At 44.6% G+C, this 26,344-nt stretch overlaps 1 protein-coding gene across 1 annotated transcript in view; it reads right to left on the reverse strand.

The window, feature by feature from the left end:
- Positions 1-22,666, reverse strand: part of LOC143990279 (serotriflin-like) — a 69,454-nt gene extending 46,788 nt beyond the window's left edge. Inside the window, exons 1-3 of the mRNA XM_077490340.1 lie at positions 22,595-22,666; positions 19,239-19,355; positions 8,676-8,766 (exon numbers count right to left, since the gene is read on the reverse strand). Coding sequence (XP_077346466.1) covers positions 8,676-8,766; positions 19,239-19,355; positions 22,595-22,666 — 280 coding nt within the window. The remainder of the gene's footprint in view (positions 1-8,675; positions 8,767-19,238; positions 19,356-22,594) is intronic.
- Positions 22,667-26,344: the final 3,678 nt, after the last annotated feature.

Consider the following 26,344-nt stretch of genomic DNA (forward strand, 5'->3'; position numbering starts at 1 on the left):
GAGAAAAAGTGGCGTTTGGGGACCTGCCACTGAGGAACCGCACATTGTACAAACTCACGGAAGGGGGCCGAGTCTACCAACTGAAAAGGCAGCAGTTGAAGTGCTAGCAATTTAGCCAAGCTAGCATTCAACCGCTGGGCATGTGGATGGCTGGGAGTAAACTTCTTACGCCGGTCCAGCAGCTGGGGCAGGGACATTTGCCTGCTATAATCGGATGTGGATGTACCACTAGCAGAGTTCCCGGAAGCACTTGGCTGTGACACACCTAATTCTACACCTTCATTCCTCTCAGAGCAGGTTTCAGAGAGGACTGAAGGTCTAGTGGGGTTGGAGTTGCCAGCTGATGAGGGGCAAGGAGAGGTCCGCTTTGTTCTTTGGTGTGGGTCTTTGAGGTACGCTTGCCAACGAGCTGCATGGCAGGTCAACATATGTCTGGTCAAGCATGTGGTGCCCAAGCAGCTGATGTTTTGGCCACGTGAGATACGCTTGAGACATATGTTGCAAATAGCAGCGGTGCGATCTGATGCACTCGTCTCAAAAAAGGCCCACACCAAAGAACTTTTAGAATAACGCGCAGAGGAAGCGATCTGCGCAGGCGGAGCTCTGCGGTGTGATTCAGTCGGTGTGCTGCCCCTAAGCTGGCCCCCGGAGGGCATCCTGCCTCGTTGGACATGTGCCTCCTCCTCCTCCTCCTCCTCCTCCTCCTCCCTCCTTCCAGGCACCCACGTGGAGTCAGTGCCCTCATCATCCCCTCCCTCTTCATCGCTGTAGCAAACCTGGCAGTATGCTGCAGCTTGTGGAACATGACTGCCAGATTGCTGTCCTTCTTGAGCATCCCCTCTCTCTGCGCTCATGCTACTGCCTTCCTCTAGCTGAGTGTCATCATCAGAGCCCACCAAACACTGGGCATCCTCCTGGAGCATGTACCCAACACTGTGCTCAAAGAGTTCAGGAGACTCCTCAGGAGGACGTGGTGGGTCTAGGGAAGGAGTCACTGATGATGACATTGAGAGGAGGGAAGACGATGTGTTGGCAGCTGCTTTGCTACTACCCTGAGACTGGGTGAGAGAGGATGAGGAGGATGAAGAGGGCTTGGTCATCCACTCTACCAAGTCGTTGGCATGTTGCGGTTCAACATGTCCAGCTGCAGAAAAGAAGGACAAGCATGTCCCATGGCCACGTGCTGATGACAATGCACCGCGTCCATGACCAGCACTGTTGTCTCTAGACACAGAGCCTGCTTGCCCTCTTTTATCGGCTCGCGCCTGTCTGCCTCTACTTGCTGGCCTTCCAGACATGGTAATGGCCTGAAGGGAGTTGGGTAAAACAGTAGTTGGGTAGTTTATATTGTGCTGGAGGCACACAACACCCACTAACTCCTGCAGATGCCTTTTTTATAGAACAGCAGAGATAAACGGGTATATACAGATGTATACTGTGCTGTGCTGGAAGCACACACAACTTCCAATAACTCCTGCAGATGGCAATTGGGCCCAAATAGAGAACAGCTATGTAGGTGGATTATAGCGGTATGTACTGGGTACAGAGCACGCAGACAGCACGCACTATCTCCTGACACTACTGACTGCAAGCTCTATTATTAAAGCTAGATCACTAGCTATATAGGTGAGGTGAATATCACGGTGTATACTGCGGTCAGGGCACGCAGACAATAACCAGAAAACAGCAGAGTTAAAGGGGTATATACAGATGTATACTGTGCTGTGCTGGAAGCACACACAACTTCCAATAACTCCTACAGATGACAATTGGGCCCAAATAGAGAACAGCTATGTAGGTGGATTATAGCGGTATGTACTGGGTACAGAGCACGCAGACAGCACGCACTATCTCCTGACACTACTGACTGCAAGCTCTATTATTAAAGCTAGATCACTAGCTATATAGGTGAGGTGAATATCACGGTGTATACTGCGGTCAGGGCACGCCGACAATAAGCAGAAAACAGCAGAGTTAAAGGGGTATATACAGATGTATACTGTGCTGTGCTGGAAGCACACACAACTTCCAATAACTCCTGCAGATGGCAATTGGGCCCAAATAGAGAACAGCTATGTAGGTGGATTATAGCGGTATGTACTGGGTACAGAGCACGCAGACAGCACACACTATCTCCTAACACTACTGACTGCAAGCTATATTATTAAAGCTAGATCACTAGCTATATAGGTGAGGTGAATATAGTGGTGTATACTGCGGTCAGGGCACAGACAATAACCACTACACAAGAGCAAGATAGGAAATCAGCCAAAAACGATTGGTGTGTAACTGTGTTGAAGGTACACAGAACACCCACTGCTTCAGATGCCAACACACTACACGAGGCCGCCTCAAAGGCGGCCTTATATAGTGTGGGGCGTGCACTACACAGCCTGAGCTATGATTGGCCACAGGCAGGATGCCTGTGGCCAATCATGGCTCTCCTCGCTGCTGGCGCTGCGATTGGCCAAGCATGCGGGGTCACAGTGCATGCTTGGCCAATCATGAGCCAGCAATGCACTGCGCCATCGCAGTGCATTGTGGTCCGCGCGCGCCATACGAATTTTGACGCGAACGGACCAAGAGTTCGGATTTCGCTGAACGCCCGAACAGCCAATGTTCGAGTCGAACGTACGTTCGACTCGAACACGAAGCTCATCCCTACTCAGAAGATAAGCGGCAGTTGTTTCTCCCAGAGAAGCACCGAGAGACAATACTAATTGCCTTACATGACCAGCATGGCCATCTAGGGGCGGAGAGAACTTTCCAGCTTGTCAGAAGCCGGTTCTATTGGCCCTGTATGAGGGCAGAAGTGGAGGAATATTGCCGTTCTTGTGCACGATGCATCCAGAGGAAGACTCTACCCCATCAAGTTGCCCCAATGGGCCACCTACAGAGTCAAGGTCCAATGGATCTGGTGTGCATTGACTTTCTCTGCCTCGAACCCGATTTGAGTGGATTGGGAAATGTTCTGGTGGTAACCGATCATTTCACCCGTTATGCCAAGGCTTTCCCCACCAAAGACCAAAAGGCCTCCACTGTGGCCAAGGTGCTCATGGAAAAATACTTTGTCCACTATGGATTACCACAGAGAATCCACTCAGACCAAGGAACGGACTTTGAGAGTCGTCTGATCCGGAACCTACTGGACTCATTGGGAGTAGAGAAGACCAGGACTACACCTTATCATCCACAAGGAGATGCCCAACCTGAGAGGTTTAATCGGACCTTACTAAACATGCTTGGAACTCTAGAGACAGAGAAGAAGCAACACTGGAGCCAACACATATCAGCTTTGGTGCACGCTTACAACTGCACCACAAGTGATGTGACGGGCTACTCCCCCTACCGGCTCATGTTTGGGAGAGAAGCAAGATTGCCGGTGGATCTGGCCTTTGGCATTTCCCTAGACCATGCCTCTGTTACCTCCCACAAGGGATATGTGGACCGACTTAGACACAATTTGAAAGTGGCCCATGAATGAGCTCAGGCGGCCTCGGACCAAAGGGGAGCCCGCAACAAGAGGAACTTCGATCTGAAGGTTCAAGTGCAAGACCTGCAGCCTGGGGACCGTGTACTGCTACGCAATCTGGGGATCCCTGGGAAGCACAAGCTTGCTGATAGATGGAGATCGGAGCCCTATGTCATTTGCAGAAAGCTACCTGGATTGCCTGTGTATAAGCTAAAACCAGAGGGGAAAGTGGGGCCCTTGAAGACTTGGCACAGAAATCATTTGCTCCCGCTTACTGAAGCAGTCAGAATACCTCCAGTGAGAAATCCACCTGAATCTGTTTCCATTCTGGATACCCCGGGACCCAGCACTCGGTCTCAGACCTCCCGGGTTAGAGATGGACAAGATTCCCAACGAGGTGAAGGTGGAAGAGGAGAGCTTGAGTGGCTGTGGCCTTCATCAACTCCAGGAAATTCTGCCATAGATCTCCCACCTACTGAGGATACACAGGATGGGACACTGAACCCAGAAGCTACAGAGTTCATTCCATCTAGTGGTGTGCCAGAAGGCTCGGAAGATATCCCTAGCATTTACTCATAAGAGGAAAGGACCGATGTTCCAGAACCAGTGATGCTGTCAGAATGTGTTCCTGAAGTAGAGCCTGTGGCACCAGAGCCTGAAGTCCCAAGAGAACAGAGAGCTCGCCGAGTTGTGAGACCCCCCAAGAAGCTAACCTACTCTCAAATGGGGGAGAGCTCTGAGGACTCTGTTGTGACTGCTAGAAGAAGTGCTGAACGCTCTAATCCTTCCACTAACCATTTGGTGGAGGGCAACCCCAGCTCACTCTCTGGCACAGTTAGGCAGGCCACTCATGTCAGTGTGACCTGTGAGACAGGGAATCCCACCTCTGAGTTCTGGTGGAAATTCCCTGTACCAACATCATACCCAGCACTTTCAAAATTGGTACAGGATATGTGTTAAAAGTTTATCTTTGGGGACCAAAGAGTTTAAGTGGGGGGAGTGTGTAGCGGGGTCTCTTTAAGGACTATAAAACTACTGTTCCCAGAACCCCGCTGGTTCCCAAGATGTTTGGAGTTATGCCTCAGAGACTCATGGGGGAGGATATATAAGGAGGGGGAGAGGCCTAGTTCTTCCTCTTTGGACACCCCCCCCTCTCCTAGCAAGAGGAGATCTGTGCTGAACTGCTGGAGGCACAAGGCCTGAAGCCTGGGCCTTGTGCTCTTTTCCAAAGAGCCCTCTGCCAGCCTAGCTGCACCTGAGAGACATCTTCTCATCCTTGCTGCAGTACACCAGAAGGATTGAAGACTCGGAGGTCGGTGGATTCCTGTTCCTAGACGAAACAGCGGAGGAAACAGACTTGGACTTGTCCGGGTGGTGAGAGCTGTTTAAAGACAGATACTTTATCTTTATTATTCGTTTGGATTACAAAGTTGTTCTTCAAGTGCACCACCGAAAGATTGCTAGCGAATATTGTCTCACTGGACTTCCATCTAGATCAGTCAGGCCTGACTGCATAGGTAGATAGTGCTGGGTGTTAGTTTACCCATGCGGGGAAGTAGCTGAAAAAGGGCAGCGTTAGAGTTGCATAGCAATACTTTCTTATGCTGATTACTCTGTTTATCTTTATTACTGGTTACTGCAGGGACCTGCTTATGTGTTGCAATCCAAATGTTTGATTCATGTTATTCCTTTTATAAAAACAACAAGTAAAGTCAGTTATATACTTTCAAAGATTGTCTATGAGCTTGAGTTATCCACCCACGCACACACACATATTTAGAGTATAAGTGATTTAATGTGTATTGCTAGATACTAACTGTGCCAGAGTGGGTAGTGCAGATTGCCGGGGGGTTGGCGGAGCTGTGCTCAGGACCCAAACCAAACTTGCGGCCCTCTTAAGTGAGGGTATCGCTATACACGCATGGGTGAGTATGCTTCAAAAGGTATACAAGACGGGTGGAGAAGAAAAAGAGGGGGAAGGAGAAAGAAAAGAGGGAGAAAAAAAAAGGAAAGGAAAGAAGGGGGGGGAGATAGAACGGTAAATCAACCATGTGAGAGCTATCATCAACTTCACCTTTTTCCACATGAGGAACGCAATGTGAGTGCATCTCCCAGAGAGTGACCGCACCCCCTGGGAGAGGCAGATCTTGTACCCCGGGGAAGAGGGAAGGGTAGGACGGGAAAGACAGGGCAAAATGGGGGAGGGCCCTGGGTGAGTCCAAAGGGGGGGTGGATGGGAAGGAGGGGAGGAGAGGAGGGGAGGCAAGGCTGGGAAGGAAGGGCGGGGGGAGAGACTATAGGATGATGTCCTAACACTGAGAGTGGCTAAAAAAAAAGGCGGTAAATTAGCCAGCACAATGAACCAGAGGAATCAAGTCACAGAGTACATAGTATAATACAAAGGTAGAACCAATAAACTTACAGGTCAGGAAAAAACAAAACAAAAGAGTAGATGAACAGTTTCAAACCAGTACGGTGGAGGCTTGCAATAAAAACTTACAAATACACAAAGCAGCGACTCCCAGTCTGTGCTGTATACACAGGGAGAGTGGAAATTTCCAGTGCACAAAACAGTAAAGATGAGTGAGGAGGGGAGACATTCAGCAAATTTCTGCGCGGTGGGAATGGTTTGTTGAGCGACTGCGCTTGTAAGGCGGTTTTTCAGGGCTCATACGTTGATTGGTAGAAGCGTGAGGATCGAGTGTCGATCCAGATGAAGGGCTCCTTGCCGAGGGGTCATGGGCAGTGTCCATATCTGCAGGGTAATTGAGAAAGTGTTCCGCTTCAGCAGGAGACGTAAAAGTGCGGCGTGTACCGTCAGGAGAAGTGACATGGAGAACCGCCGGGTATGCCAAGGTGAACTTAACATGGTTGTTGAAGAGGGCAGCACAGATCGGTGAGAAGGCCTTACGCAGCTTCATAACTTCGATTGAATAATCCGCAAATAGAAGCAGGTTTACGCCGTCAATGGCGAGGGATCGCTGGGAGCGGAATTTTTGTAGGATGGCATGTTTATCCGCATAGTTAAGGTATCTGACAATGACCGCCCTGGGTTTAGAGTGCTGGTCAATATGTTGGCCTTGGTTATGAGCTCGTTCAACAACACACGGTGTAGTGAGGCCCAATTGCGCAGGGATGGGCACCGCACAGATGTCCGTTAGCTGCGCATTAGTGATCAATTCAGGCAGTCCCACAACCCTCAGGTTGTTCCTCCTAGCGCGTTTTTCCAAATCGTCCATTTTGTTCCACAAATCCCTATTAGAATGAGTGAGGCGTGCAATGGCTGCAGACTGAGCGGTGGTGTCATCCTCCATTATGGAGATGCGTTCCTCAGCATGATTGAGACGCTGTGCCTGCAGATGAAGCTCAGTGCGGAGTTGCTCTATAGCTTTCTGAATAGCTGAATCAATTGTAGAAGTTAGTGTGGGAGTCAGAAGCGCCACTACAGCCTGAGCAATGTCCGCAGAAGGAGCCGTGGCTGCACTGGAGACAGGCGGACATAGGGGGGGCTCCGTGAGGCAATGTACGGGCACCATCTTGGCTGCTATCTCGGCTGCGTCTGTCTCGGTGTTGATCGCGGCTGAGAGCGATCGTTGCGCGGATCGCTCTACAAAGCGGTCCATGAGCGGATCTTCGTCTCTCTGAGACAGGATAGGGGTTTCCCCGAGGTGGATGGCAGGTTAGTAGCCGGTTTCAGGGGGGTGAGCGGTCGGAGCGGAGTCCGCTTACCTCCTCCTCATGTGGCGCTGGAAACCGGAAGTCCACTACATATTTTAGGAGCCCATACTCTTCTGCACAAAGCCCAATGCCCTCTGCAACAAAAAAACAAAGCAGGATCTCATTATATTCTGCACATTCATGGAGTGCCAAGAGGTCCAAAGGATTTACACAATTCCCAATGCGTATCGACTCTCTTTGCAGAGCCAGTCAGGAATCTGTAATGAACATCTACTTAGGGCAAATCAACCCTGCTTGCTGTAAATTTGAGATTGGCCAAACTCATCAAAAAATTAAATATCCGATTACTATTAAATTGAGAGGGGGCTTCCAGTTTTATAATATTCTTGACAAATAATTTATTAGCAAACAAAGACATTTTTTCTAATTGTACCATTCTTTGTGGTAGCTGCTTGGGGAAGGACCTTTTCTCAAGTCCTCAAATACAACAGTCCTGCATTGGATGCAAAGGGACTGCCCCTAAGCCAAAGCATCAGAATGAAGAGGAGAGAAAGAGATAAAGTAGAGCCTGGTACATACTTTAAGTTTTTGTTTTAGTTCAACCCAGCAGGCTGAATGAAAGAAAAACTGAGGAGCTTAGGAGAAGCTCACTTTACTAACAATATAATGTTAGTTGAGCAATCTCCCCACTGACCCATTGTGTTCTGACGGTGACGGAGGGTTTGGCCGGCTTCTGGCAGACAAGCTGAAGTACACACGGGCTAAATGTAACCTGGGTTCTGTTGACCCGGGTGATGCCAATATTTGGCTTGTGCGTACCAGGCTTGAGTAAGGGAGAAAGTGGATATTTTTATTGATACTGGTGTGGAAGATTTTATATGCCAGTTCATTATATGCTTGGTATGCTGAAACTATTGCTAGAGGTGGGTGAATGTGTAGTGCATTTGGTGCACACTAATTACTGTACTGCAATGCAGTGGCAAGCTGTATACAAAAGATAGCTCCAACTGTTCATACGGAAGGACAATCGGGTCTATGAACAAAAGAGGGTAGGCAAGGGCATGTTGCTTTATTATAGACATTTATAGAGCACAAACATTCTTTACATACATATCAGTCCTAGCTTTCAAGTTGCTTACCTCACATGCACACATACAGTACTAGGACCAATTTATCTACCACCATTTCTTGAAGGTACCGACAGAAGGACAGGGAGAACATGCAAACTCCATGCTTATAGTGTACTGACTCAGAATTGAAGCTGGAGCCCTAGCGCTACAAGGCAGAGTGCTAATCACTAAGCCACTATTCTGCTGTGACTGATGGGAGCCCATTCTTTTATAGTGAGGGGCTGGTCTGTCCATCCCTTAATATTATCTGACTATAGACAAAGGCAACGCATTGCATTGTGGGTATGGGTGTAAATTTAAATCAACTCGAAATTTTGTTGAACCGCAAAACTGAGAGATTCACTTTGAAACCATGGTGGTTCTGAACCCAAACTTCATCTCCAATGGTTACTTACCAATAGTTCTCCGAAACTCTTGTTTGCTATGGCCAGTAGGACATGCTCTAGCCCAACCCATTGCATTCTCTGCTGCTTTTGGATGCCATTTCTTAAAAAACAAAGACAATATTAAAGGTTAATTTATGACCTGCTGCGTCAGACCTTGAAATGCAGCCCTGAAAAATGTATATAATTACTGACTCATTGCATTATGTTTTTACAGCACAGGGTACATTATTGTTAGAATGCTGTTCATACAGACACGGTTGGAACAACCATTTTCATATTTTATACTGCAATTGGTAATTCTACCTAGGTGTGTGATGCAATGCAATTTAATGTCACTGTGCTCCTTTTGTTTCCCATTAAAAAAAAAAGAGCTCAGCCAAATGCCCAGAGACATCTTGACTGGTAGGAGTCATATTCTCCAAGAACAACCTCAGCCCCTCTGACACACCTGGTTGAGCGGAAAGTTAATGCAAGCACTTATAGGAATACAAGCGTGGATACCTTTACTGTGAATTAGTATCAGAAAATAGACACAAGATCATTTAGTGGTAAATTGTCTCAATGCATTAATATGGGTTAGAATAAATGGTGGTTAGAGCATAAATGGGCATACAGAAGGTAGGGTCAGACATGGGGGGTTATTTACTAAAGTGCACTTGGAAGTAAAGTCACTGTAGATCTGAGTGGGACATAAAAGGAAAATAAAAAACAGCATTTTAGCTTGCACATGATTGGATGATTTAGAGCAGTGCAAAGTGGATTTGCCTTTCGTAAATAACCCCCATAGTGTGCTAGACAGTATAATGCCAAAGTAACTTAGAATATAGTTCTGTACCACTCGACTAGAATCAACACATGAATCAGCAATAAACACTGCATATAAGCATTACCTGCAATGTGAGTAATAATATGATAACTAGTTTAGAGTGAACTCTAGCAGAATGCAATAGGTGAAGGTCTCTGGGTAACAGATGTAAAGGGATAGTCGTTAACCACTTCCCGATCAGCTGCTGCAGTTTTACTGCGGCAGAATGGCACGGGTGGGCAAAACGACGTAGCTGTATGGCGCCCGCGACGATCGGATTTGTTTCAGAACCTATCAGTCTCCAGGCCCAGGCCAATGATTTCTGCTGATCGGTCCTGACGAATGAAATGCTTTCTCTGTTTGTAAGTGATGTCATCTCCCTCTCTGGAATTCTCTTCCATTCCAGATAGAGGACATCCACACGTGAGTTGCACCAACACTACTCTGTCACAGTAAACATAGGCAACATTTCACCCCTGATCACCCCCAACCCCCCAGTTAACCCCTTCACTCCCTGTCACTGTGTCACCCAGTGCAGAGTTCATATTTTAGTTTGATCACTGTACTGGTGTCATTCATGACACTAATCAGCATTAGGGCAGTTAGTGGTAGGCACAGGTAGCTCTAGAGTACCCCCCTGAGCCCCCCTAATGAAAGTTTAACCCCTTGATCACCCCTGTCACCAGTGATCACCATATTAGTGTCACGGGTGATGCTGGTTGGTTAGTTATTTTTTTATAACGTCAGGGCACCCGCACCTTTTAACATTACCTAATAAAGATTTAACCCCCTGATCACCTGGCGGGTGATATCAGTTAGGTTTTAGTGTCAGTTATGGTCTGCGTCGCCCCAGGCAGTGTCAGATAAGGGCCAGTAGCGATAACACCCACGCACGCACCATACACCTCCCTTAGTAGTATAGTGTCTGAACAGATCAATATGTTTGATCTGATCACAACTATATTAGCGTCCCCAATAGTTTAGGGTTCCCAAAAATGCAACGGATTCAGCCCAGATACCTGCTAACACCTGTGTTTTGTCCCTCTGCCCAGCCCAGCCCACCTAAGTGCAGTATCAATCGATCACTGTCACTTACAAAACACTAAACACATAACTGCAGAATTTGCAGAGTCAGGCCTGATCCCTGCGAACGCTAACAGTTTTTTGGTAGCGTTTGAAACAGTCGCTGACAGTCAGGTGCTCTTTTTTCCTGTGAGTCTCACCAGTTGTACCAGTAAATTTAGAGGCCAAAATGTCCAATCATAGGTACACTAGTGAAGAGGTCTACATGTTTCTGAGCATGACAGATGAGAGTGAAGAGGAAGTAACCCATCTTTCAGATTCAGGCTCAGAATATGAACCTGTAGACAGCAGCGAAACCCTGACAGATAGCTCTGACGAGTTGTGGTCTCTGCCAAGGTCAGGTGTACCTGACCCCGTTCTTCTGCTGTTGTTGAGGTGCAAGAACCGCAAGGCTCTCGTATGGAGCATAGAGCCAGTACTAGTGCCGCTTATCCTTCTGGTGAACTTGCAAGCACCAGTGGCCTAGTACATCCTGGTCGTACATCCAGCACTGCAGTAACACTTGGTGACGTGGTGAGTCCCATAAGTGCAGTCCAATTTGGTGAGCACAACTAGTGTCCCGCAGCCACCAATAAGACAAAGACATGCCCGTCGAGCCCATAGTGCCCTTCCTGCTGTATTTGCCAATCCAAATAGGGAGCCCACCTCTTCTGCAGCACTCATACTTCCCCCATTCACTGGCCAATCCGGAATTCAGATGGAAACAGTTGATTTTACGTCACTTGATTTTTATTCCCTGTTTTTTAAGGAAGATCTCTATAGATCTATTGTGGACCAAATCAATTTGTATGCTGGTCAATTCATCACCACTAATCCCCAGTTGACACTTGCCAGAGATTGGAGACCTATTGCGGTCTCCGAATTTAAGACCTTCGTGGGCCTATCCCTCCTCATGGGGCATAACATAACTTAAAAAAGTGAGTTGCGGTCATATTGGTCCACTGACCCAATTCACCACATGCCCGTGCTCTCTGCTTGCATGACCAAGACACGATACGAGCAAATCTTGCGGTTCATGCATTTCAATGACAATTGTCCTTGGGGTGAGTCCCTGATTATATTTTCTGGCTGCTTGTCTTTCAAACAGTATCTTCCCAGCAAGTGTGCCAGCTATGGGGTTAAGATTTATAAGCTCTGTGACAGGGAAACAGGCTGTACATCTAATTTTATGGTTTACAAGGGAAGAGATAATTACGTAGAGCCGGAAAACTGCCCAGACTACATGACGCTTAGGTGACACTTTGTAGGGACTTTGTGTGGGACTTGGTGTCACTCTTATTCGGAAGGGGTGCCACTTGTATGTGGACAATTATTACACAAGCGACTTTTTAGTCACTTGTTTGATCATGGAATTGGCACATGTGGCACTGTGCGATCTAATCGCTGGGGCTTACCCCAGTGGCTTGTAGATTCTCATCAGAGAGCCTGCTTGAGATGTAATAATTTGCTTTCCGTGAAGTGGAGGGATAATAAGAATGTATTCTTTCTTTCCTCCCTTCACACAGACATGACGGTCCAAATTCAAACGGCGACTGGTGTTGTCGAGAAACCCCTCTGTGTCCACAAATATAACCTTAATATGAGAGGGATGGAACTCAATGACCAGTTGTTGGCGCTGTACTTAATTGTCCGTAAGGCCAGACGCTGGTATAAAAAAGTGTCTGTATATTTATTCCAATTGGCTCTCCTGAATGCTTATGTGCTATACAAAGCTTAAGGACGAACTGGATCTTTCCTTAAATTCCAGGAAGAGATCATTACAGCCCTTCTGTTTCCAGATGGTGCTGTGGCCCACCTTCCCAATCCAAATGCAGTGATCTGGCTGCATGGGAGGCATTTTCCTTATGTCCTCCCTGGTACCCCTACCCAACTATCACCCCAAAGAAGATGTTGAGTCTGCAGAAAGTGCGGATATAAGCATGACACATGCTCTTATATAGGCGTGACACCTCCTGTCCTGCCCAACCTGGCCTTTGGATTGGTGAATGTTTTCGAGTTCTACCACACACTAGTGGAGTATTAGCATAGGGTACATCATGGCACAGTCCTAGGGCACACTTACACAGGGTCTCGAAAGATGAGATGGCCGTCACATTTTGAGAGACCCTAATCTGTAACGTTTACAGTTTACAGTTTATATAAAAGTGCAAAAAAAAAAAAACACACAAAAACACAAAAAAATAAAAAAGCCAAAATAGTTGTTGTCTTATTTTTCTTCTCTCTCTATTATTCTCTCTCTTATGTTCACACTATATTGTTCGCTCTCTATTGTTATTGTATTTTAGAACTGTAATGTTTTATTTTTATTATGTTTTATTGTATTTGTGTTGCAGGTATGGTATGTCTTACTGTTATATTGTAATGTTACTTTGTTTTATTGTTAACCATCATTTGCTTAGCAGGTACGCCATTCAGCTGCAGCATGGGTTTATTTATTCTGACAGCAACATTGTTTGTTCCCACGATATATATAAAGAAGTGACTCCAACGCTGTAGGAGGTTATTTCACCACCACAGTTAAAAAAAACAGCATATATGCCGGAGCATGGGGGCGGGGGAGGAACAATTTGCTTCTAACATTAGGGGCCAATTGCCCCCATGCTTCAGCAATATATTTTTTAGGCACAGATTTCTTTAAAAAATCAAGTTGTTTTATTGAGTTAATGTTTTATCATTACCATTGTTTAATTTTCAGGTACGCCATTCAGCTGCAGCACTGATTTATTCATTATTGACCTTAACAGCGTTTGCTCTCACGATACGAAAATCAGCTACTCCAGCGCTATAGAAGATGATTTCACCACCACAGTTAAAAAAAAAATTTGTGCATGCATGCCCATTATTAGAAGTGAATGGATGAAGGGCGTATTCTAATGGTGGGCATACCCACCGATCAATCTCTTTTTTTCATTCAGCCCACAGGCTGTATAAAAAAAAGAACATTACAATATATGCCCAACAACGTACTGGTATTTTGCCGGACTTTGAGTGGTTATACCAGAATGATGCCTGCAGGTTTAGGTATCATCTTGGTTTCAGCCAGCGGTTGGCTTTCATGTAAAAGCAATCCTAGCAGCTAATTAGCATCTAAACTGCTTTTACAAGCAGTGGGAGGGAACGTTCCCACCCAACTGTCTTTCATTGTTTTATTGGACCCCAACAGAAAACCCGAGAATGCAGCCGGTAGTTCCGCCAGCTGAACATAGAGCAGATCGGGGACCATAATGGCTCCAATCATCTCTATGGCCTAGGAAACCGGAAGGTATGAGCATTTCATCAGGTTTCGCCGGATATATGTGGTCAGATTCTTTGAGGTCAAAGGAGAGATCTAGGGTCTAATAGACCCCACTTTTTTTCAAAAAAGAGTACCTGCCACTACCTATTGCTATCATTGGGGATATTTACATTCCCTGAGATAACAATAAAAAAAAGATAAAAGGAACAGTTTAAAAACAAAATAGAAAAGCAAAATAAATAATAATAAACAAAGCAACCCTGTGCCCCGTGCTCAAGTGCAAAGGCGTCTGTCTGGTGTCATATGTAACTACTTAAGCACCAGGCCTCTTTTTCAGACTCGATGTTTACATGTTTAAAACATTTTTTTTTTCGCTAGAAAATTACTTAGAATCCCCAAACATTATATATTGTTTTTTTCTAACACCCTAGAGAATAAAGTGGCTGTGATTGTAATGCTTTTTTTCACACCGTTTAAACATCCCTTGTAATAGAAAAAAGCATGACAGGTCCTCTTAAATATGAGATCTGGGGTCAAAAAGTCCTCAGATCTCATATTTGGACTTAAATGCAATAAAAAAAAAATGTAATTGAAAAAATATGCCTTTAAGAGGTATGGGCGGAAGTGACGTTTTGACGTAGCTTCCGACCTCCTATGGTATAGAGACAAGTGGGGGCCATCTTAGCCTCACTCATCTCTATACACAGGCACAGACAGAACCCGACAGAACCCGATCGCCTCCGCTGATCGCCGGTGATCTCGTGGCGAACCACCATTATCGTACACACGACCGGCGCCTGAAGTGACGGATATCTCGGTTGTGGCAGCAGCTGCTGCCGTTACCGAGATATCCCTCTTCAAAAAATGGACGTACATTGTCGTGCGCCGGTCGTAAAGTGGGTAAACAGCAATTGTACCATGCATGTGAGGTATCACCACAAAGGTCAGAACGAGGGCAGTGATTTTAGCAGTAGACCTCCTCTGTAAATATGAAGTGGTAACCTGTAAAGGATTTTAAAGGCTTTTAAAAATGTATGTAGTTTGTCGCCACTGCAATTTTGTGCACAATTTTAAAGCATGCCGTTTCTGGTATCCGTGAACTTGGCATAAGATCATTTTTTATTTATTTCGTCAAACATTTGGGCAATATAGTGTGTTTTAGTGCATTACATTTAAAAAAAGTATTTTTTTCCCAAAGAAATTGCATTTTAAAAATGGTTGTGCAAATACTGTAAAAAAAATAAAATAAATTGCAACACCCACCATTTTAATCTGTGGGGCCTTTGCTTAAAAAAATATATAATGTTTGGGGGTTCAAAATAATTTCCTAGCAAACAAAAAGTTTCAGAAAGGGCTTTGGTTTCAAGTGGTTAGAAGAGTGGGTGATGTGTGACATAAGCTTCTAATGTTGTGCATAAAATGCCAGGACAGTTCAAACCCCACCCAAATTACCCATTTTTGGAAAGTAGACACCCAAAGCTATTTTCTGAAGCTATTTTCTTATCGGGGAAATTACAAACTTTTTTTTTTTTTTTGCACAAAGTTGTCACTAAATGATTTATTACATCCCAAAATACATTCTTCTGATCTGATCTGATCAGCCTTCAGGCTTTCTAAAGGGCATAAAATGGTGATTACACTTTCTCACTACCTATCACAGTTTTGGAGATAATGAAATGTCAAGATAACACAAAACCCCCACAAATTACAATTTTTTTTTCAAAGTTTTCAGTCTTTTTCCATTTATATCGCAAAAAACTAAACAAAACACAGAGGTGATCAAATACCACCAAAAGAAAGCTCTATTTGTGGGAAATTTTGTTTGGGTACAGCATTGCATGACCGCGCAATTACCAGTTAAAGCAGCGCAGTGCCATATTGTAAAACGTGCTCTGGTCAGGAAGGGAGTAAAATCTTCCGGGGCTGAATTGGTTAAGGGGAAGTCCATGCAAAATCTAAAATCCCTGCATCTATAGACACCAGGGATCTAACACCAACCTTTCTATCCCTGTAAAGAAAAGATGAGTATACATACCTTTTAGGCAGCTGATCTGACCCGCTCCAATGCGATCTCCAGCATCGAAAGCTCTGCATAGGATACGGACGACAACAGCTGTGAAATGCATGGGAAGTGATCTCACCCATAGAGTTATTGTGGGGCTTACATAGTCCTCTGTCTCATCTGCACCCGCCTACACAAAGAAGCTGGCGGCTGACAGCTCAGTGTGGGATTCTGGTGGGAGCGGGTCGGAATGTCTTTCAAAAAAGTATGTATACTCCTTTTTTCTTTACAGGGATAGAGAGGTTAGTGTTAGATCCCTGGTGTCTATAGATGCAGGGATTTTAGATTTTGCATGGACTTCCACTTTAATCCTAACTCTTCAGCCGGCTAGTGCTGTGGCCCAGTTGTACTTTGGTGCACATGAGACTAGTCCCAGTCAAGACTGCAGGTCACAATAAGACTACAAGTAAGCTGTATGGTCAGTTCTTGTTTACAAGTAAAAATCTGTATTTTTTGCTAGAAAATTACTTTTAGCAGAGACCCTAGAGAATAAAATGACAGTTGCAATATTTTATGTCACACTGTATACAACGCAAATATTTTGGAAAAAAATAAACCAAAATAATAAACTTAGCCCAGTTTTTATGTATATTGTGAAAGATGATGTTACACTGAGTAAATAGATACCTAACATGTCATGCTTTAAAATTGTGCACGCTTGTGGATTGGCGACATACTAAAGTACTTAAAAATCTCCATGGGCAATGCTTTAAAATGTTTTACAGGTTACTTGTTTAGTGTTACAGAGGAGGTCTTGAACTAGAATTATTGCTCTCACTCTAACAATCACAGCGATATCCCACATGTGTGGTTTGAACACTGTTTACATATGCGGGTGCAACTTATGTGTGCGTTTGCTTCTGCACACAAGCTTGCAGGGATGGGGCGCTTTATAACTTTTTTTTTCATATTTATTTTGTTTTTTATTTTTTATTTTGACACTGTCCATTTAATTCATTTGTTGTTTGATCACTTCTATTCCGATGACAAGGGCTGTAAACCTTGTAATAGAAATCAACATGACAGGTCCTCTTTATTGAGAGATCTCTCATTTACCTTTAAAAGCAAAAAAAAATTAATTTTGACTATAAGAAAAAAAAGTTGATAGCCAAGAACTGAAAGTAATGTCAGAGGTCGTGCCGGTCCTCCAAAGGCATAGAGCCAAGTGAGGGCCATCTATGGCTCTATTCCTGCCCAGCCACCATTCGGACTGGATAGCTTATGGCAGGGGTACCAAACCAGTGGCCCGGGGCCACATGTGGCCCACAGAGCCCTCTGCTGTGTTCCGCAACCTCCTGCTCTGGGACTAAAATCACAGTGTATATATGAACATATCTGTTCTGCAGTGGTTACCGGGCTGCTTTCAAACTGATCCGCAGGTGCAGCGCAGCGTACCTGTGGGTTACCTACACTGAGCCATAGACTTCTGTTATTACCTGCGGGTTTGGTGCACTTTCAGAAAGTGAACGATATAATAAAAATCTATGGCAGAATGCAGTCAATCCACAGGAAACCCACAGGAGTACTGCGCTGCACCCTTAGTGTTGGTAAACCACAGTGCATCGGTAAGGGAGATGCTAGCCATAGTGCAGCATATGGGCTGGGGCAGAGGCCAAGGGCCCAATTCATGCATGGGCACAATTCCAGGGACAATCTTCCTGGCAGTTGCTGCTGGTTGGCTGCGAATGCAGGCATTTTGCGGATGCAGGTGTACTACAAATGCAGGTGCGCGGAGGCTGTGGAAGCCATAGAGATTGATGCAGAGTCAGACAAGCCAGGTCATACAATGAAGATCAGGTACATCAGAGCTATCAAGCAGAGAATGGTCAAAGTTCATTCAGAGGTTTGGTAACACAGAATTAAGCAGATATAGATGAAATTGAGGTCAAGGCAAGCCGGGGTCAGGGTTGGAGAATATTAGGATGGTCAGGAAGCCGAGTCAGAATCAGATCAAGGACAGATACAGAAGCAGGATACAGATAGAGATGAAATTGAGGTCAAGGCAAGCCGGGGTCAGGGTTGGTGAATATCAGGATGGTCAGTAAGCTGAGTCAGAATCAGATCAAGGACGAATAAGGAAGCAGGATACAGGGGAAAGCTGCAGATCAGACAGCAAGGAGCTACTGCATCTGTCATCCTTATATATGGCATTTGGCTGTAATGCTAAGGGGCATGCTCCATGCGCATAGGTGACCGTGCGATCATGCCTGCCAGGAGGGTTATCCCTGGAATTGTACCCACACATACACCTTGGACTCTGCCTCTGCCCATCTGCTGCACTATGGCCAGCATCTCCCTGACAGCATCAATGTGAAAGTAGCCTTAGGTCCCTTTGACACAATCAGGCTGTGTCGGTGTCCGGCAGAGTGGGCATGCAGAGTGGGCATGGACCTGTCATCCGCCTGCTCCACTCATTGTGGCCTGCAACCAGTTACCAATCGCTTAATTGGGGTTCACTCTTCAAAAGGTTGGGCACACCTGACTTCCGTGTTTACTGATGATGAATCCGCCGCTGGGACCACTTTTATATGGAAAGCTGGCTGCCTACTGTAAATAAAGGTATTGGTGTTAAGCAGCTAGCTGCTGCAATAACCCCAATATTTAACGTCAAAGTAATGATCTATATTTACAGTTAGGCAGTTGGCAAGTAGACTCAGTCTGGACAGCAATGTGCACTCTCTAGGCTCCTTTGTGGCAAGAGGAAACTGTGTCCTGTATAGCAGCTCAAGAATGTCAGAATGATGTCAAGGCGTGATTTGCTTGCTTGTTCTAAGCATGTTACATAATTCTAAAGTTCTCAAGACACTGAAGCAGCAGAATGACAGCTAGTCAATTAGAATTTTCAGAGGTCAGCGATGGCAGTCTTCAATACTTCCTCTGTAGAGATTTTTTAAAGGGAATCTGTCATGATAGAAACTGTATATCAGTGATTACTCCCTTCTAAATATGCTAGGTGCCTGGTTGTCATATGGACATATCTTTTACTAAAATATGTTCTGAGTCATTTACCCAAAAAACAGCTGCAGATCAGGAATTCTTATTCCTTTGCTGCATACATGTTTTTAGGCAGTAATGGCAGTCAGAAAACAAACACTTTTATATGAATAAAAACTGTAGCCACCCTAGAACAGGAAGTCCGAGAACATAATGAATCATATGAAGTCTGAATTCTAATGATAGGTCCACTTTAAATTATAAATTGGATTCAATGTAATTTTTTTTTCTCCGGTCATTACTTACTTGCATTATGTATTATATTATGTATTGATTCATAGAAGCAGTAATCTTGCCATTATACATTTTGTACATACATGTTTAGCTCATCACTACAATTTGGTTCTAAGCGTATGGTCATGTACAATCTTCAACAACAACAAAAAAAATTACCATCTTAAGCATATTTGCAGGGGGTGGTTGGACCATGCTCCTCAGTTCATTGTGTTTATCAACAATAAAGGACCTGATGTCCACATTGTCACATGAGTACTTTGTATAGAATTCCTCCTGGAAAACATATAACAAGAAATGCTTAATTGTTCATGATCTGGCATATTTACTTGCTTTACTTTTTTGATATAGTGTCAAAATCCTTGAACATTTAAATCGGAATCACTTTCTATCAAGTCACATGTTAAATGTTTTATCAGTTTGTCATTGTAAATCAATACATAGGGGTTTATTTATTAAAGGCAAATCCACTTTGCACTACAAATACACTACAAGTGCACTTTGTAGTGCAGTCACTTTAGATCTGAGGGGGACATGCAAGGAAAATAAAAAACAGCATTTTTGCTTGTACATGATTGGGTGATAAAATCAGAAGAGCTTCCCCTCATTTCAGATCTTCCCCCAGAACTAATGCAACTGCATTTCCAAGTGCACTTGTAGTGGAAAGTGGATTTTCCCTTAGTAAATAACCCTCAGAATGTTCTATCTCAAATATAAACTTATGGGAAAGACACACCTTCTAAGGACTACTCTGTGCAATTGCTGAGTGGACAAGATCCAGAGGCAGTTTGAACTCACCAAGAAGACACATAAGTGGTATCCAGCATAGTTTTTTTTAATAACTCAGCAGTACATGTTATGATGTTTTTAATGTTTTTCTTGGTTAAAAAGACATTCCTATCTCAAAGCCTTCTTATTCACCAAATGCGAAACAGAAACTTGACCAGAAGATGGAAAAAACTTTTCTCCCCCTATGTTATGATACATTATGCCTTTCAGGTTTGGTGGCCAATAGAGTAAGAATGGAGTGGTCTTCCAGAAAAGGAGGTAAGGCTCAGCTTGTAATGAGAAATAAGTGAAAGATGGTCCATGTCTACAATGGATGGTGTTAAATCTCAGACAGCCGTGATCAAGGCCCCCCAGAGTACCTCTTGAGTTTCAAGCAAAACTGCCCAGGTTTGATTTGTAAGGGTTTATTGACTATTTGAAATTCTGAGAACCTGATTGGCAAACTGGCAAATTCTGGCAATTTTTAGGGCTAATTAGCAAACTATTGTTAAAAAGCACATGGAGGACGGGGGACTCCTATGGGAAATGTACCACTGAAAGAATATTAAAAAAAAATAAAAAGTCAAGCTGGAAGAGGGTTCTTTTAATGCAACTTTGAGAACAAAATGGAAAAACAATCATTTAAATTATGTTAATAAACAAACAAATAGTCATAATAATAAAAGGGTTTATTGACTATTTGAAATTCTGAGAACCTGATTGGCAAACTGGCAAATTCTGGCAATTTTTAGGGCTAATTAGCAAACTATTGTTAAAAAGCACATGGAGGACGGGGGACTCCTATGGGAAATGTACCACTGAAAGAATATTAAAAAAAAATAAAAAGTCAAGCTGGAAGAGGGTTCTTTTAATGCAACTTTGAGAACAAAATGGAAAAACAATCATTTAAATTATGTTAATAAACAAACATGGCAACTACATACTGGTGCAGCTTGATTATCTTTTATTGGAATGCGACCAGACAACAAGGTCTGCCAGAAAGTCCAGAAAGGTAAAACAGGAGAAGAGAAAGAAGAGGGAAAGAACAAAGAAGGGTTGAAAAGGAAGGAAATATAAACATTAATAAGGGTACAAAACATTAAATTATTTGTAGTGCTATCCCCGAAGGAGCGGTTTGGCAGCTTTGGATTCTCAGTTTTAATGCCTTGACTCCAATAGCAATCTCAGCCCCTCTGGCACACCTGTTTGAATAAAAGTCACTCCAAGCACATATAAAGACATATAAGTATCCCTAACCTGGATGTGGGTTGCGACCAGAAAATACACACACATCTGTTTAGTGGTAGAACTCATTATATTGATACAGGTAGAATAATAATGAGTTATCTAAATCTAAAAAAAAGCCACAAAGCATTTGTTATTTTATGTGCCCAGATATTCAAAAGATGATTTCCAAATAGATGTAAACTGAGCTGTATGTCTCAAATATTGAATTTGACTTAAATCACAGGTCATAACATATGTAAAGAGTGTCATTACTTATTATAACTTATACTTGTCTTCAATTCAAAAATATTACCCATGCCGCATTAGTTGACTTTCCTAAGATACCCAGGAAAGTACAGTTGGAACACATGGTAAATCCACACAAAACATACCTATCATGTCCAATCAGGTGGAAACATTACAAAAAGGTGATTGGCTAGAGTCCTACTCTTTCTAGCTTCATATTTAACACCTGCTTCCAAAACATCTAATAACCAGGATCATTATAAAGAACAGGTCAATATCGTGGCTATAGGGTAAATGTACACCCTATATTAGAAAGGTGTCATATGGTAAAATTGGCCAGCGACAAAACAGTTTGATAGTATTGTTTGTATGTTTTAGAATAATATAGTAACAGTCTGAAAGTATAGTGTGTAAGTTTTATAATAGTATAGTATAGTTTGTAAGGTGTTTTTTTTTTAATATCACACTTAATTATCTTAAAAGTAAAAAAAAAATGTCAACACAGAATGCACAAAAACACTTCACAACACCACTGCACAGTCTCTGCTGCATGAAAGCTAAGTGGGGACTGGAGAATGAGGAATGAGTATAGAGGAGGCATGGACACTTGAGAGTGAGAAATGTCTACAAAGGAAATGTGGACACAGAAGAATGAGAAATGTCTACAGAATGGATGTTGACATTGAAGTATGATACATTTAAAAAAAAGGACCTGGAAAAGCCGCCCAGAGGCTCAGAACTGCGGGGGATCGGCGTATAACACGCACCCACAATTTTTCCCTGCTTTTAAGGGGGAAAAAGTGCATGTTATACGCCGATAAATACAGTAAATAATGTTCATTGAGGTGGCATGGACACTTGAGAAGGAAAAATGTCCATGGAGGAGGGATGGGCACTAGAACATGAGAAATGTATACACAGAATGTGGATACTGAAGAATGAGAACTGGTTACAGGTGGGACATGGACACTAGAATATAAGAAATATCAATTGAGGAGGCATGGACTCTGAAGAATGAGGAATGTCTATGGAGGATGGATGGATACCAGACCATGAATGGAATGGAAGGAATATATACACTGAATAGTGGGGAATATCTATAGCAGGACCATGGAAATATGATATTAAAGAATATCAAGGAAGGATGAAATGACACTGGACCATGGGTGAAACCAAAATGGTCAGTTATTGATAAATCCTACCTTTCCTTTCTTTAAACAAGGCTGCACAGGGTAATGCTGGGATATGCAAGAGATTCACCTATATTAACTTACCTGACAAACCAATTCTTGAAAGCACAGGATCAAAAACAAAGAGAAACACGAAAGGGATGTCAGCAAGTTCATCTGCAAGCAGAATAAATATAATAAATCATTGCTTCGAAATAATAATTGATACATCATATACAGTATAGCATGTAGAGGTCATTATAAGATGTTGTCCCTAAATAGTGGAAGGGTTCCTTCAACATCACCTATCACCCATATGAAATGCCATTTTTAAGTTTTTACTACAGCAATTTGACAACAAACGACACCAGCGGTCACCTAAGGTCTATGCCCTTTGCTTATGGAAGCTCAGCAGAGACATTTTTTAAATAGAACACTCCCTTACTTCTATGGTGTCACTCCCTCACTGGCCAAAATGCTGTGAAATCTCATTTACATTGAGGAAGCAAGGGTAGAGAGAGCGTTAATGGTGTCTCTGGGTGGAAAACCCAATCCCTGGGTTGGGCTTTAAACCTAAGTTCAACTCGAACATCGGGTGTTTGCCAAACAGCGAACAATATGAGGTGTTCACAGCAAATTTGAAAGCCGCTGAGACACTGTTAAAGTCTATGGGACACTAACATGAAAAATCAAACGTGCTCATTTAAAAGGCTAAGGCTGCTTTCACACTGGGGCGGAGCGGCGTCGGCGGTAAAGTGCCGCTATTTTTAGCGGCGCTTTACCGTCGTTTTAGCGGCGGTCTGCGGGCGCTAGCGGAGTGGTTTTAACCCCCGCTAGCGGCCAAAAAAGGGTTAAACCCGCCTGCAAAGTGCCGCTGCAGCGGCGCTTTTCCGGCGGTATTGCCGCGGTGTCCCATTGATTTCAATGGGTAGGAGCGGTATAGGAGCGGTGAATACACCGCTCCTTCACCGCTCCAAAGATGCGGCTAGCAGGACTTTTTTCACCGTCCTGCCAGCGCATCGCTCCAGTGTGAAAGCCCTCCGGCATTCACACTGGAGGGAAAGGGGCCGGTTTTTTTCAGGCGCTACACAGGCGCTATTTTTAGCGCTGTAACGCCTGAATACCGCCCCAGTGTGAAAGCAGCCTTACAGTATATGCAAGTTATTGTCATAAAAAGTGTTTGGTGACCCAGGTCCTGCCCCAGGATACATGTATCAATGCAAAATGTTATTAAAAATGGCAGTTTTTTCAGGAGCAGTGATTTTTTTAATGCTTAAAGTAAAAAAAAAAAAAAAGAAAAATTTACTGTAAATATGGTGCCTGGGGGGTGTCTATAGTATGCCTTTAAATTGGTGCATTTTTCCCGTGTTTAGAACAGTATCCCCGGAAAATTATATTTCTAAAGGAAAAATTGTAATTTAAAACTGATCGCGGCTGTAATGAATTGTCAGATCTCGACAATATAGATAAACCCATTGCAAAAAACAGCATGGGTTCCCCCCCAGTCCATTACCAGGCCCTGCCCTCTCTGACCCGTTTATGTCACCGGGTGGCCCCGCTCTTCAGCTACCGTATATACTCGAGTATAAGCCGAGATTTTCAGCCTCTTTTTTGAGGCTGAAAGTGCCCCCCTCGGCTTATACTCGAGTCATCGCTGTCTGCCCGCTCGATCAGCGTGTCGAGCAGACAGACAGCGGCCATTCTATAATTCAAAAGCCGCGCCTCCGGCTCCGCCTTCGCCTGTGATAGGCGGAACACTGAATTTCCCAGCAGCCTGTGTTCCGCCTATCACGGACATCGTATCATCCTCGTACTACGGACGAGGATGATACGATGTCCGTGATAGGCGGAACACAGGCTGCTGGGAAATTCAGTGTTCCGCCTATCACAGGCGAAGGCGGAGGCGCGGCTTTTGAATTTTACAATGGCCGCCGAGGCGCCGACGAAGAGGGCACGGGACGGAGGCAAGGCAAGGCACGGCACGGGACGGGACGGGACGGAGGCAAGGCAAGGCAAGGCATGACACGGGACGGAGGCAAGGCACGGCACGGGACGGAGGCAAGGAGGCAAGGCACGGGACGGAGGCTCGGGACAAAGGCTCGGGACACAGGTAGGCTGGACACACACACACACACACACACACACACACACACACACACACACACACGGATGGAGACACACACACACACAGGGTTGGATGGATACACACACACACAGGGATGGATGGATGGATGGAGACACACACACACACAGGGATGGATGGATGGAGACACACACACACAGGGATGGATGGATGGATGGATGGAGACACACACACACAGGGATGGATGGATGGATGGACACACACACACACAGGGATGGATGGACGGACACACAGGGATGGACGGACACACAGGGATGGACGGACACACAGGGATGGACGGACACACACACAGGGATGGACAGGCATGTCTCACCCTCGGCTTATACACGAGTCAATAAGTTTGCCAGTTTTTTTGGGGGTAAATTGGGGGCCTCGGCTTATATTCGGGTCGGCCTATACTCGAGTATATACGGTATATAAGAACTGTCACAGAGAAGAAGCGTCTGTCGGCGGCAGCCTCTCATTGAGGCGGAAAGATTGTGGCTTTTTTTTTCTTTTCCGGTCCATCGGGCAGCGTTTTAGAAGATGAACGGGCATCGCCGGACATTTTATTTTCTTATTTTTTTAATAAAGGACTTGTCCCAAGCTGTCTCTTGTCTTTTTTAACATTTTTGACACTTTTACCAATTCACATGGGGGGAAGGCTGGGATCTGGGGGTCCCCTTGTTAAAGGGGGCTTCCAGATTCTGATAAGCCCCCTGCCTGCATACCCCCACAACCACCAGGCATCAACACGGGGACAAGGTGCTTTGTGGGGCTACTCCAAAGCACTCTCCCCATGTTGAGGGCACGTGGCCTGGTTACGGTTCAAGAGGGGGGCTCTCTCTCATCCCCCCTCTTTTTCTGCAGCCGGATAAGGGTCTGGTATGGATTTTGGAGGGACCCCATGTAATTTTTTTTACATTTGGCACAGGGTTCCCCTTAATTTCCCTATAAGACCTGAAGGGCCTGGTATAGATTTTAGGGGGACCCCCACAATTTTTTTTTTCAAATTTTTTTTAAATTTTGGTATTTTGGTTCTGGGTTACCCTTAATATTCATACCAGACACAAAGGGCCTGGTAATGGACTGGGGGGGGGGGGGGGGGGGCTGTTCTTTGAGTTTTTATCGATATTGCCGAGACCCAACAATTAATTACAGCCGTGATCAGTTTTAAATCACAATTTTTGCTTTAGAATTTTAATTTTTCTGTGGCACTGTTCTAAACACTGGAAAAATGTGCCACTTTACAGGCATACTATAGACACCCCCCAGGCAACATATTTAAAGAAATATTTAATTTTTATTGTTTCACTTTAACCACTTGACCACTGGGCACTTAACCACTTCCCACCCGGCCAATGCACATATACGGCCGGGTGGGAGCCGCCTACTCCTGATATGACGTTCAGGAACGTCATTCAGGAGTAGCGGGATCGCGCACTCGCGCGCCCGCGCAGCGGCGCGATCCCGATGCGCCCGTGTCACCCGGACACGGCGCATCTCAGATCGGCAGGAGGGCTCTGTGATTGGCCCTCCTGATCACATGACGGCCGTGTCCAATCACGGCCGTCATGTGATGTAAACAAACAGCCGGTTGCTAGGCAATCGGCTCCTCCTCTCCTCACACAGAAGTCATCGCTGTGGAGAGGAGAGCAGATCGCTGCAGCCGGCTGCTGATCAGTGAGTATGGGCTGCTTTTTACAGCTTTTTACTCACTGATCACCAGTCTA

This window comes from Lithobates pipiens, unplaced genomic scaffold, assembly GCF_037356315.1.
Source record: "Lithobates pipiens isolate NorthernLeopardFrog02 unplaced genomic scaffold, aLitPip1_a1.2 Scaffold_18, whole genome shotgun sequence".
NCBI classification, from domain to species: domain Eukaryota; kingdom Metazoa; phylum Chordata; class Amphibia; order Anura; family Ranidae; genus Lithobates; species Lithobates pipiens.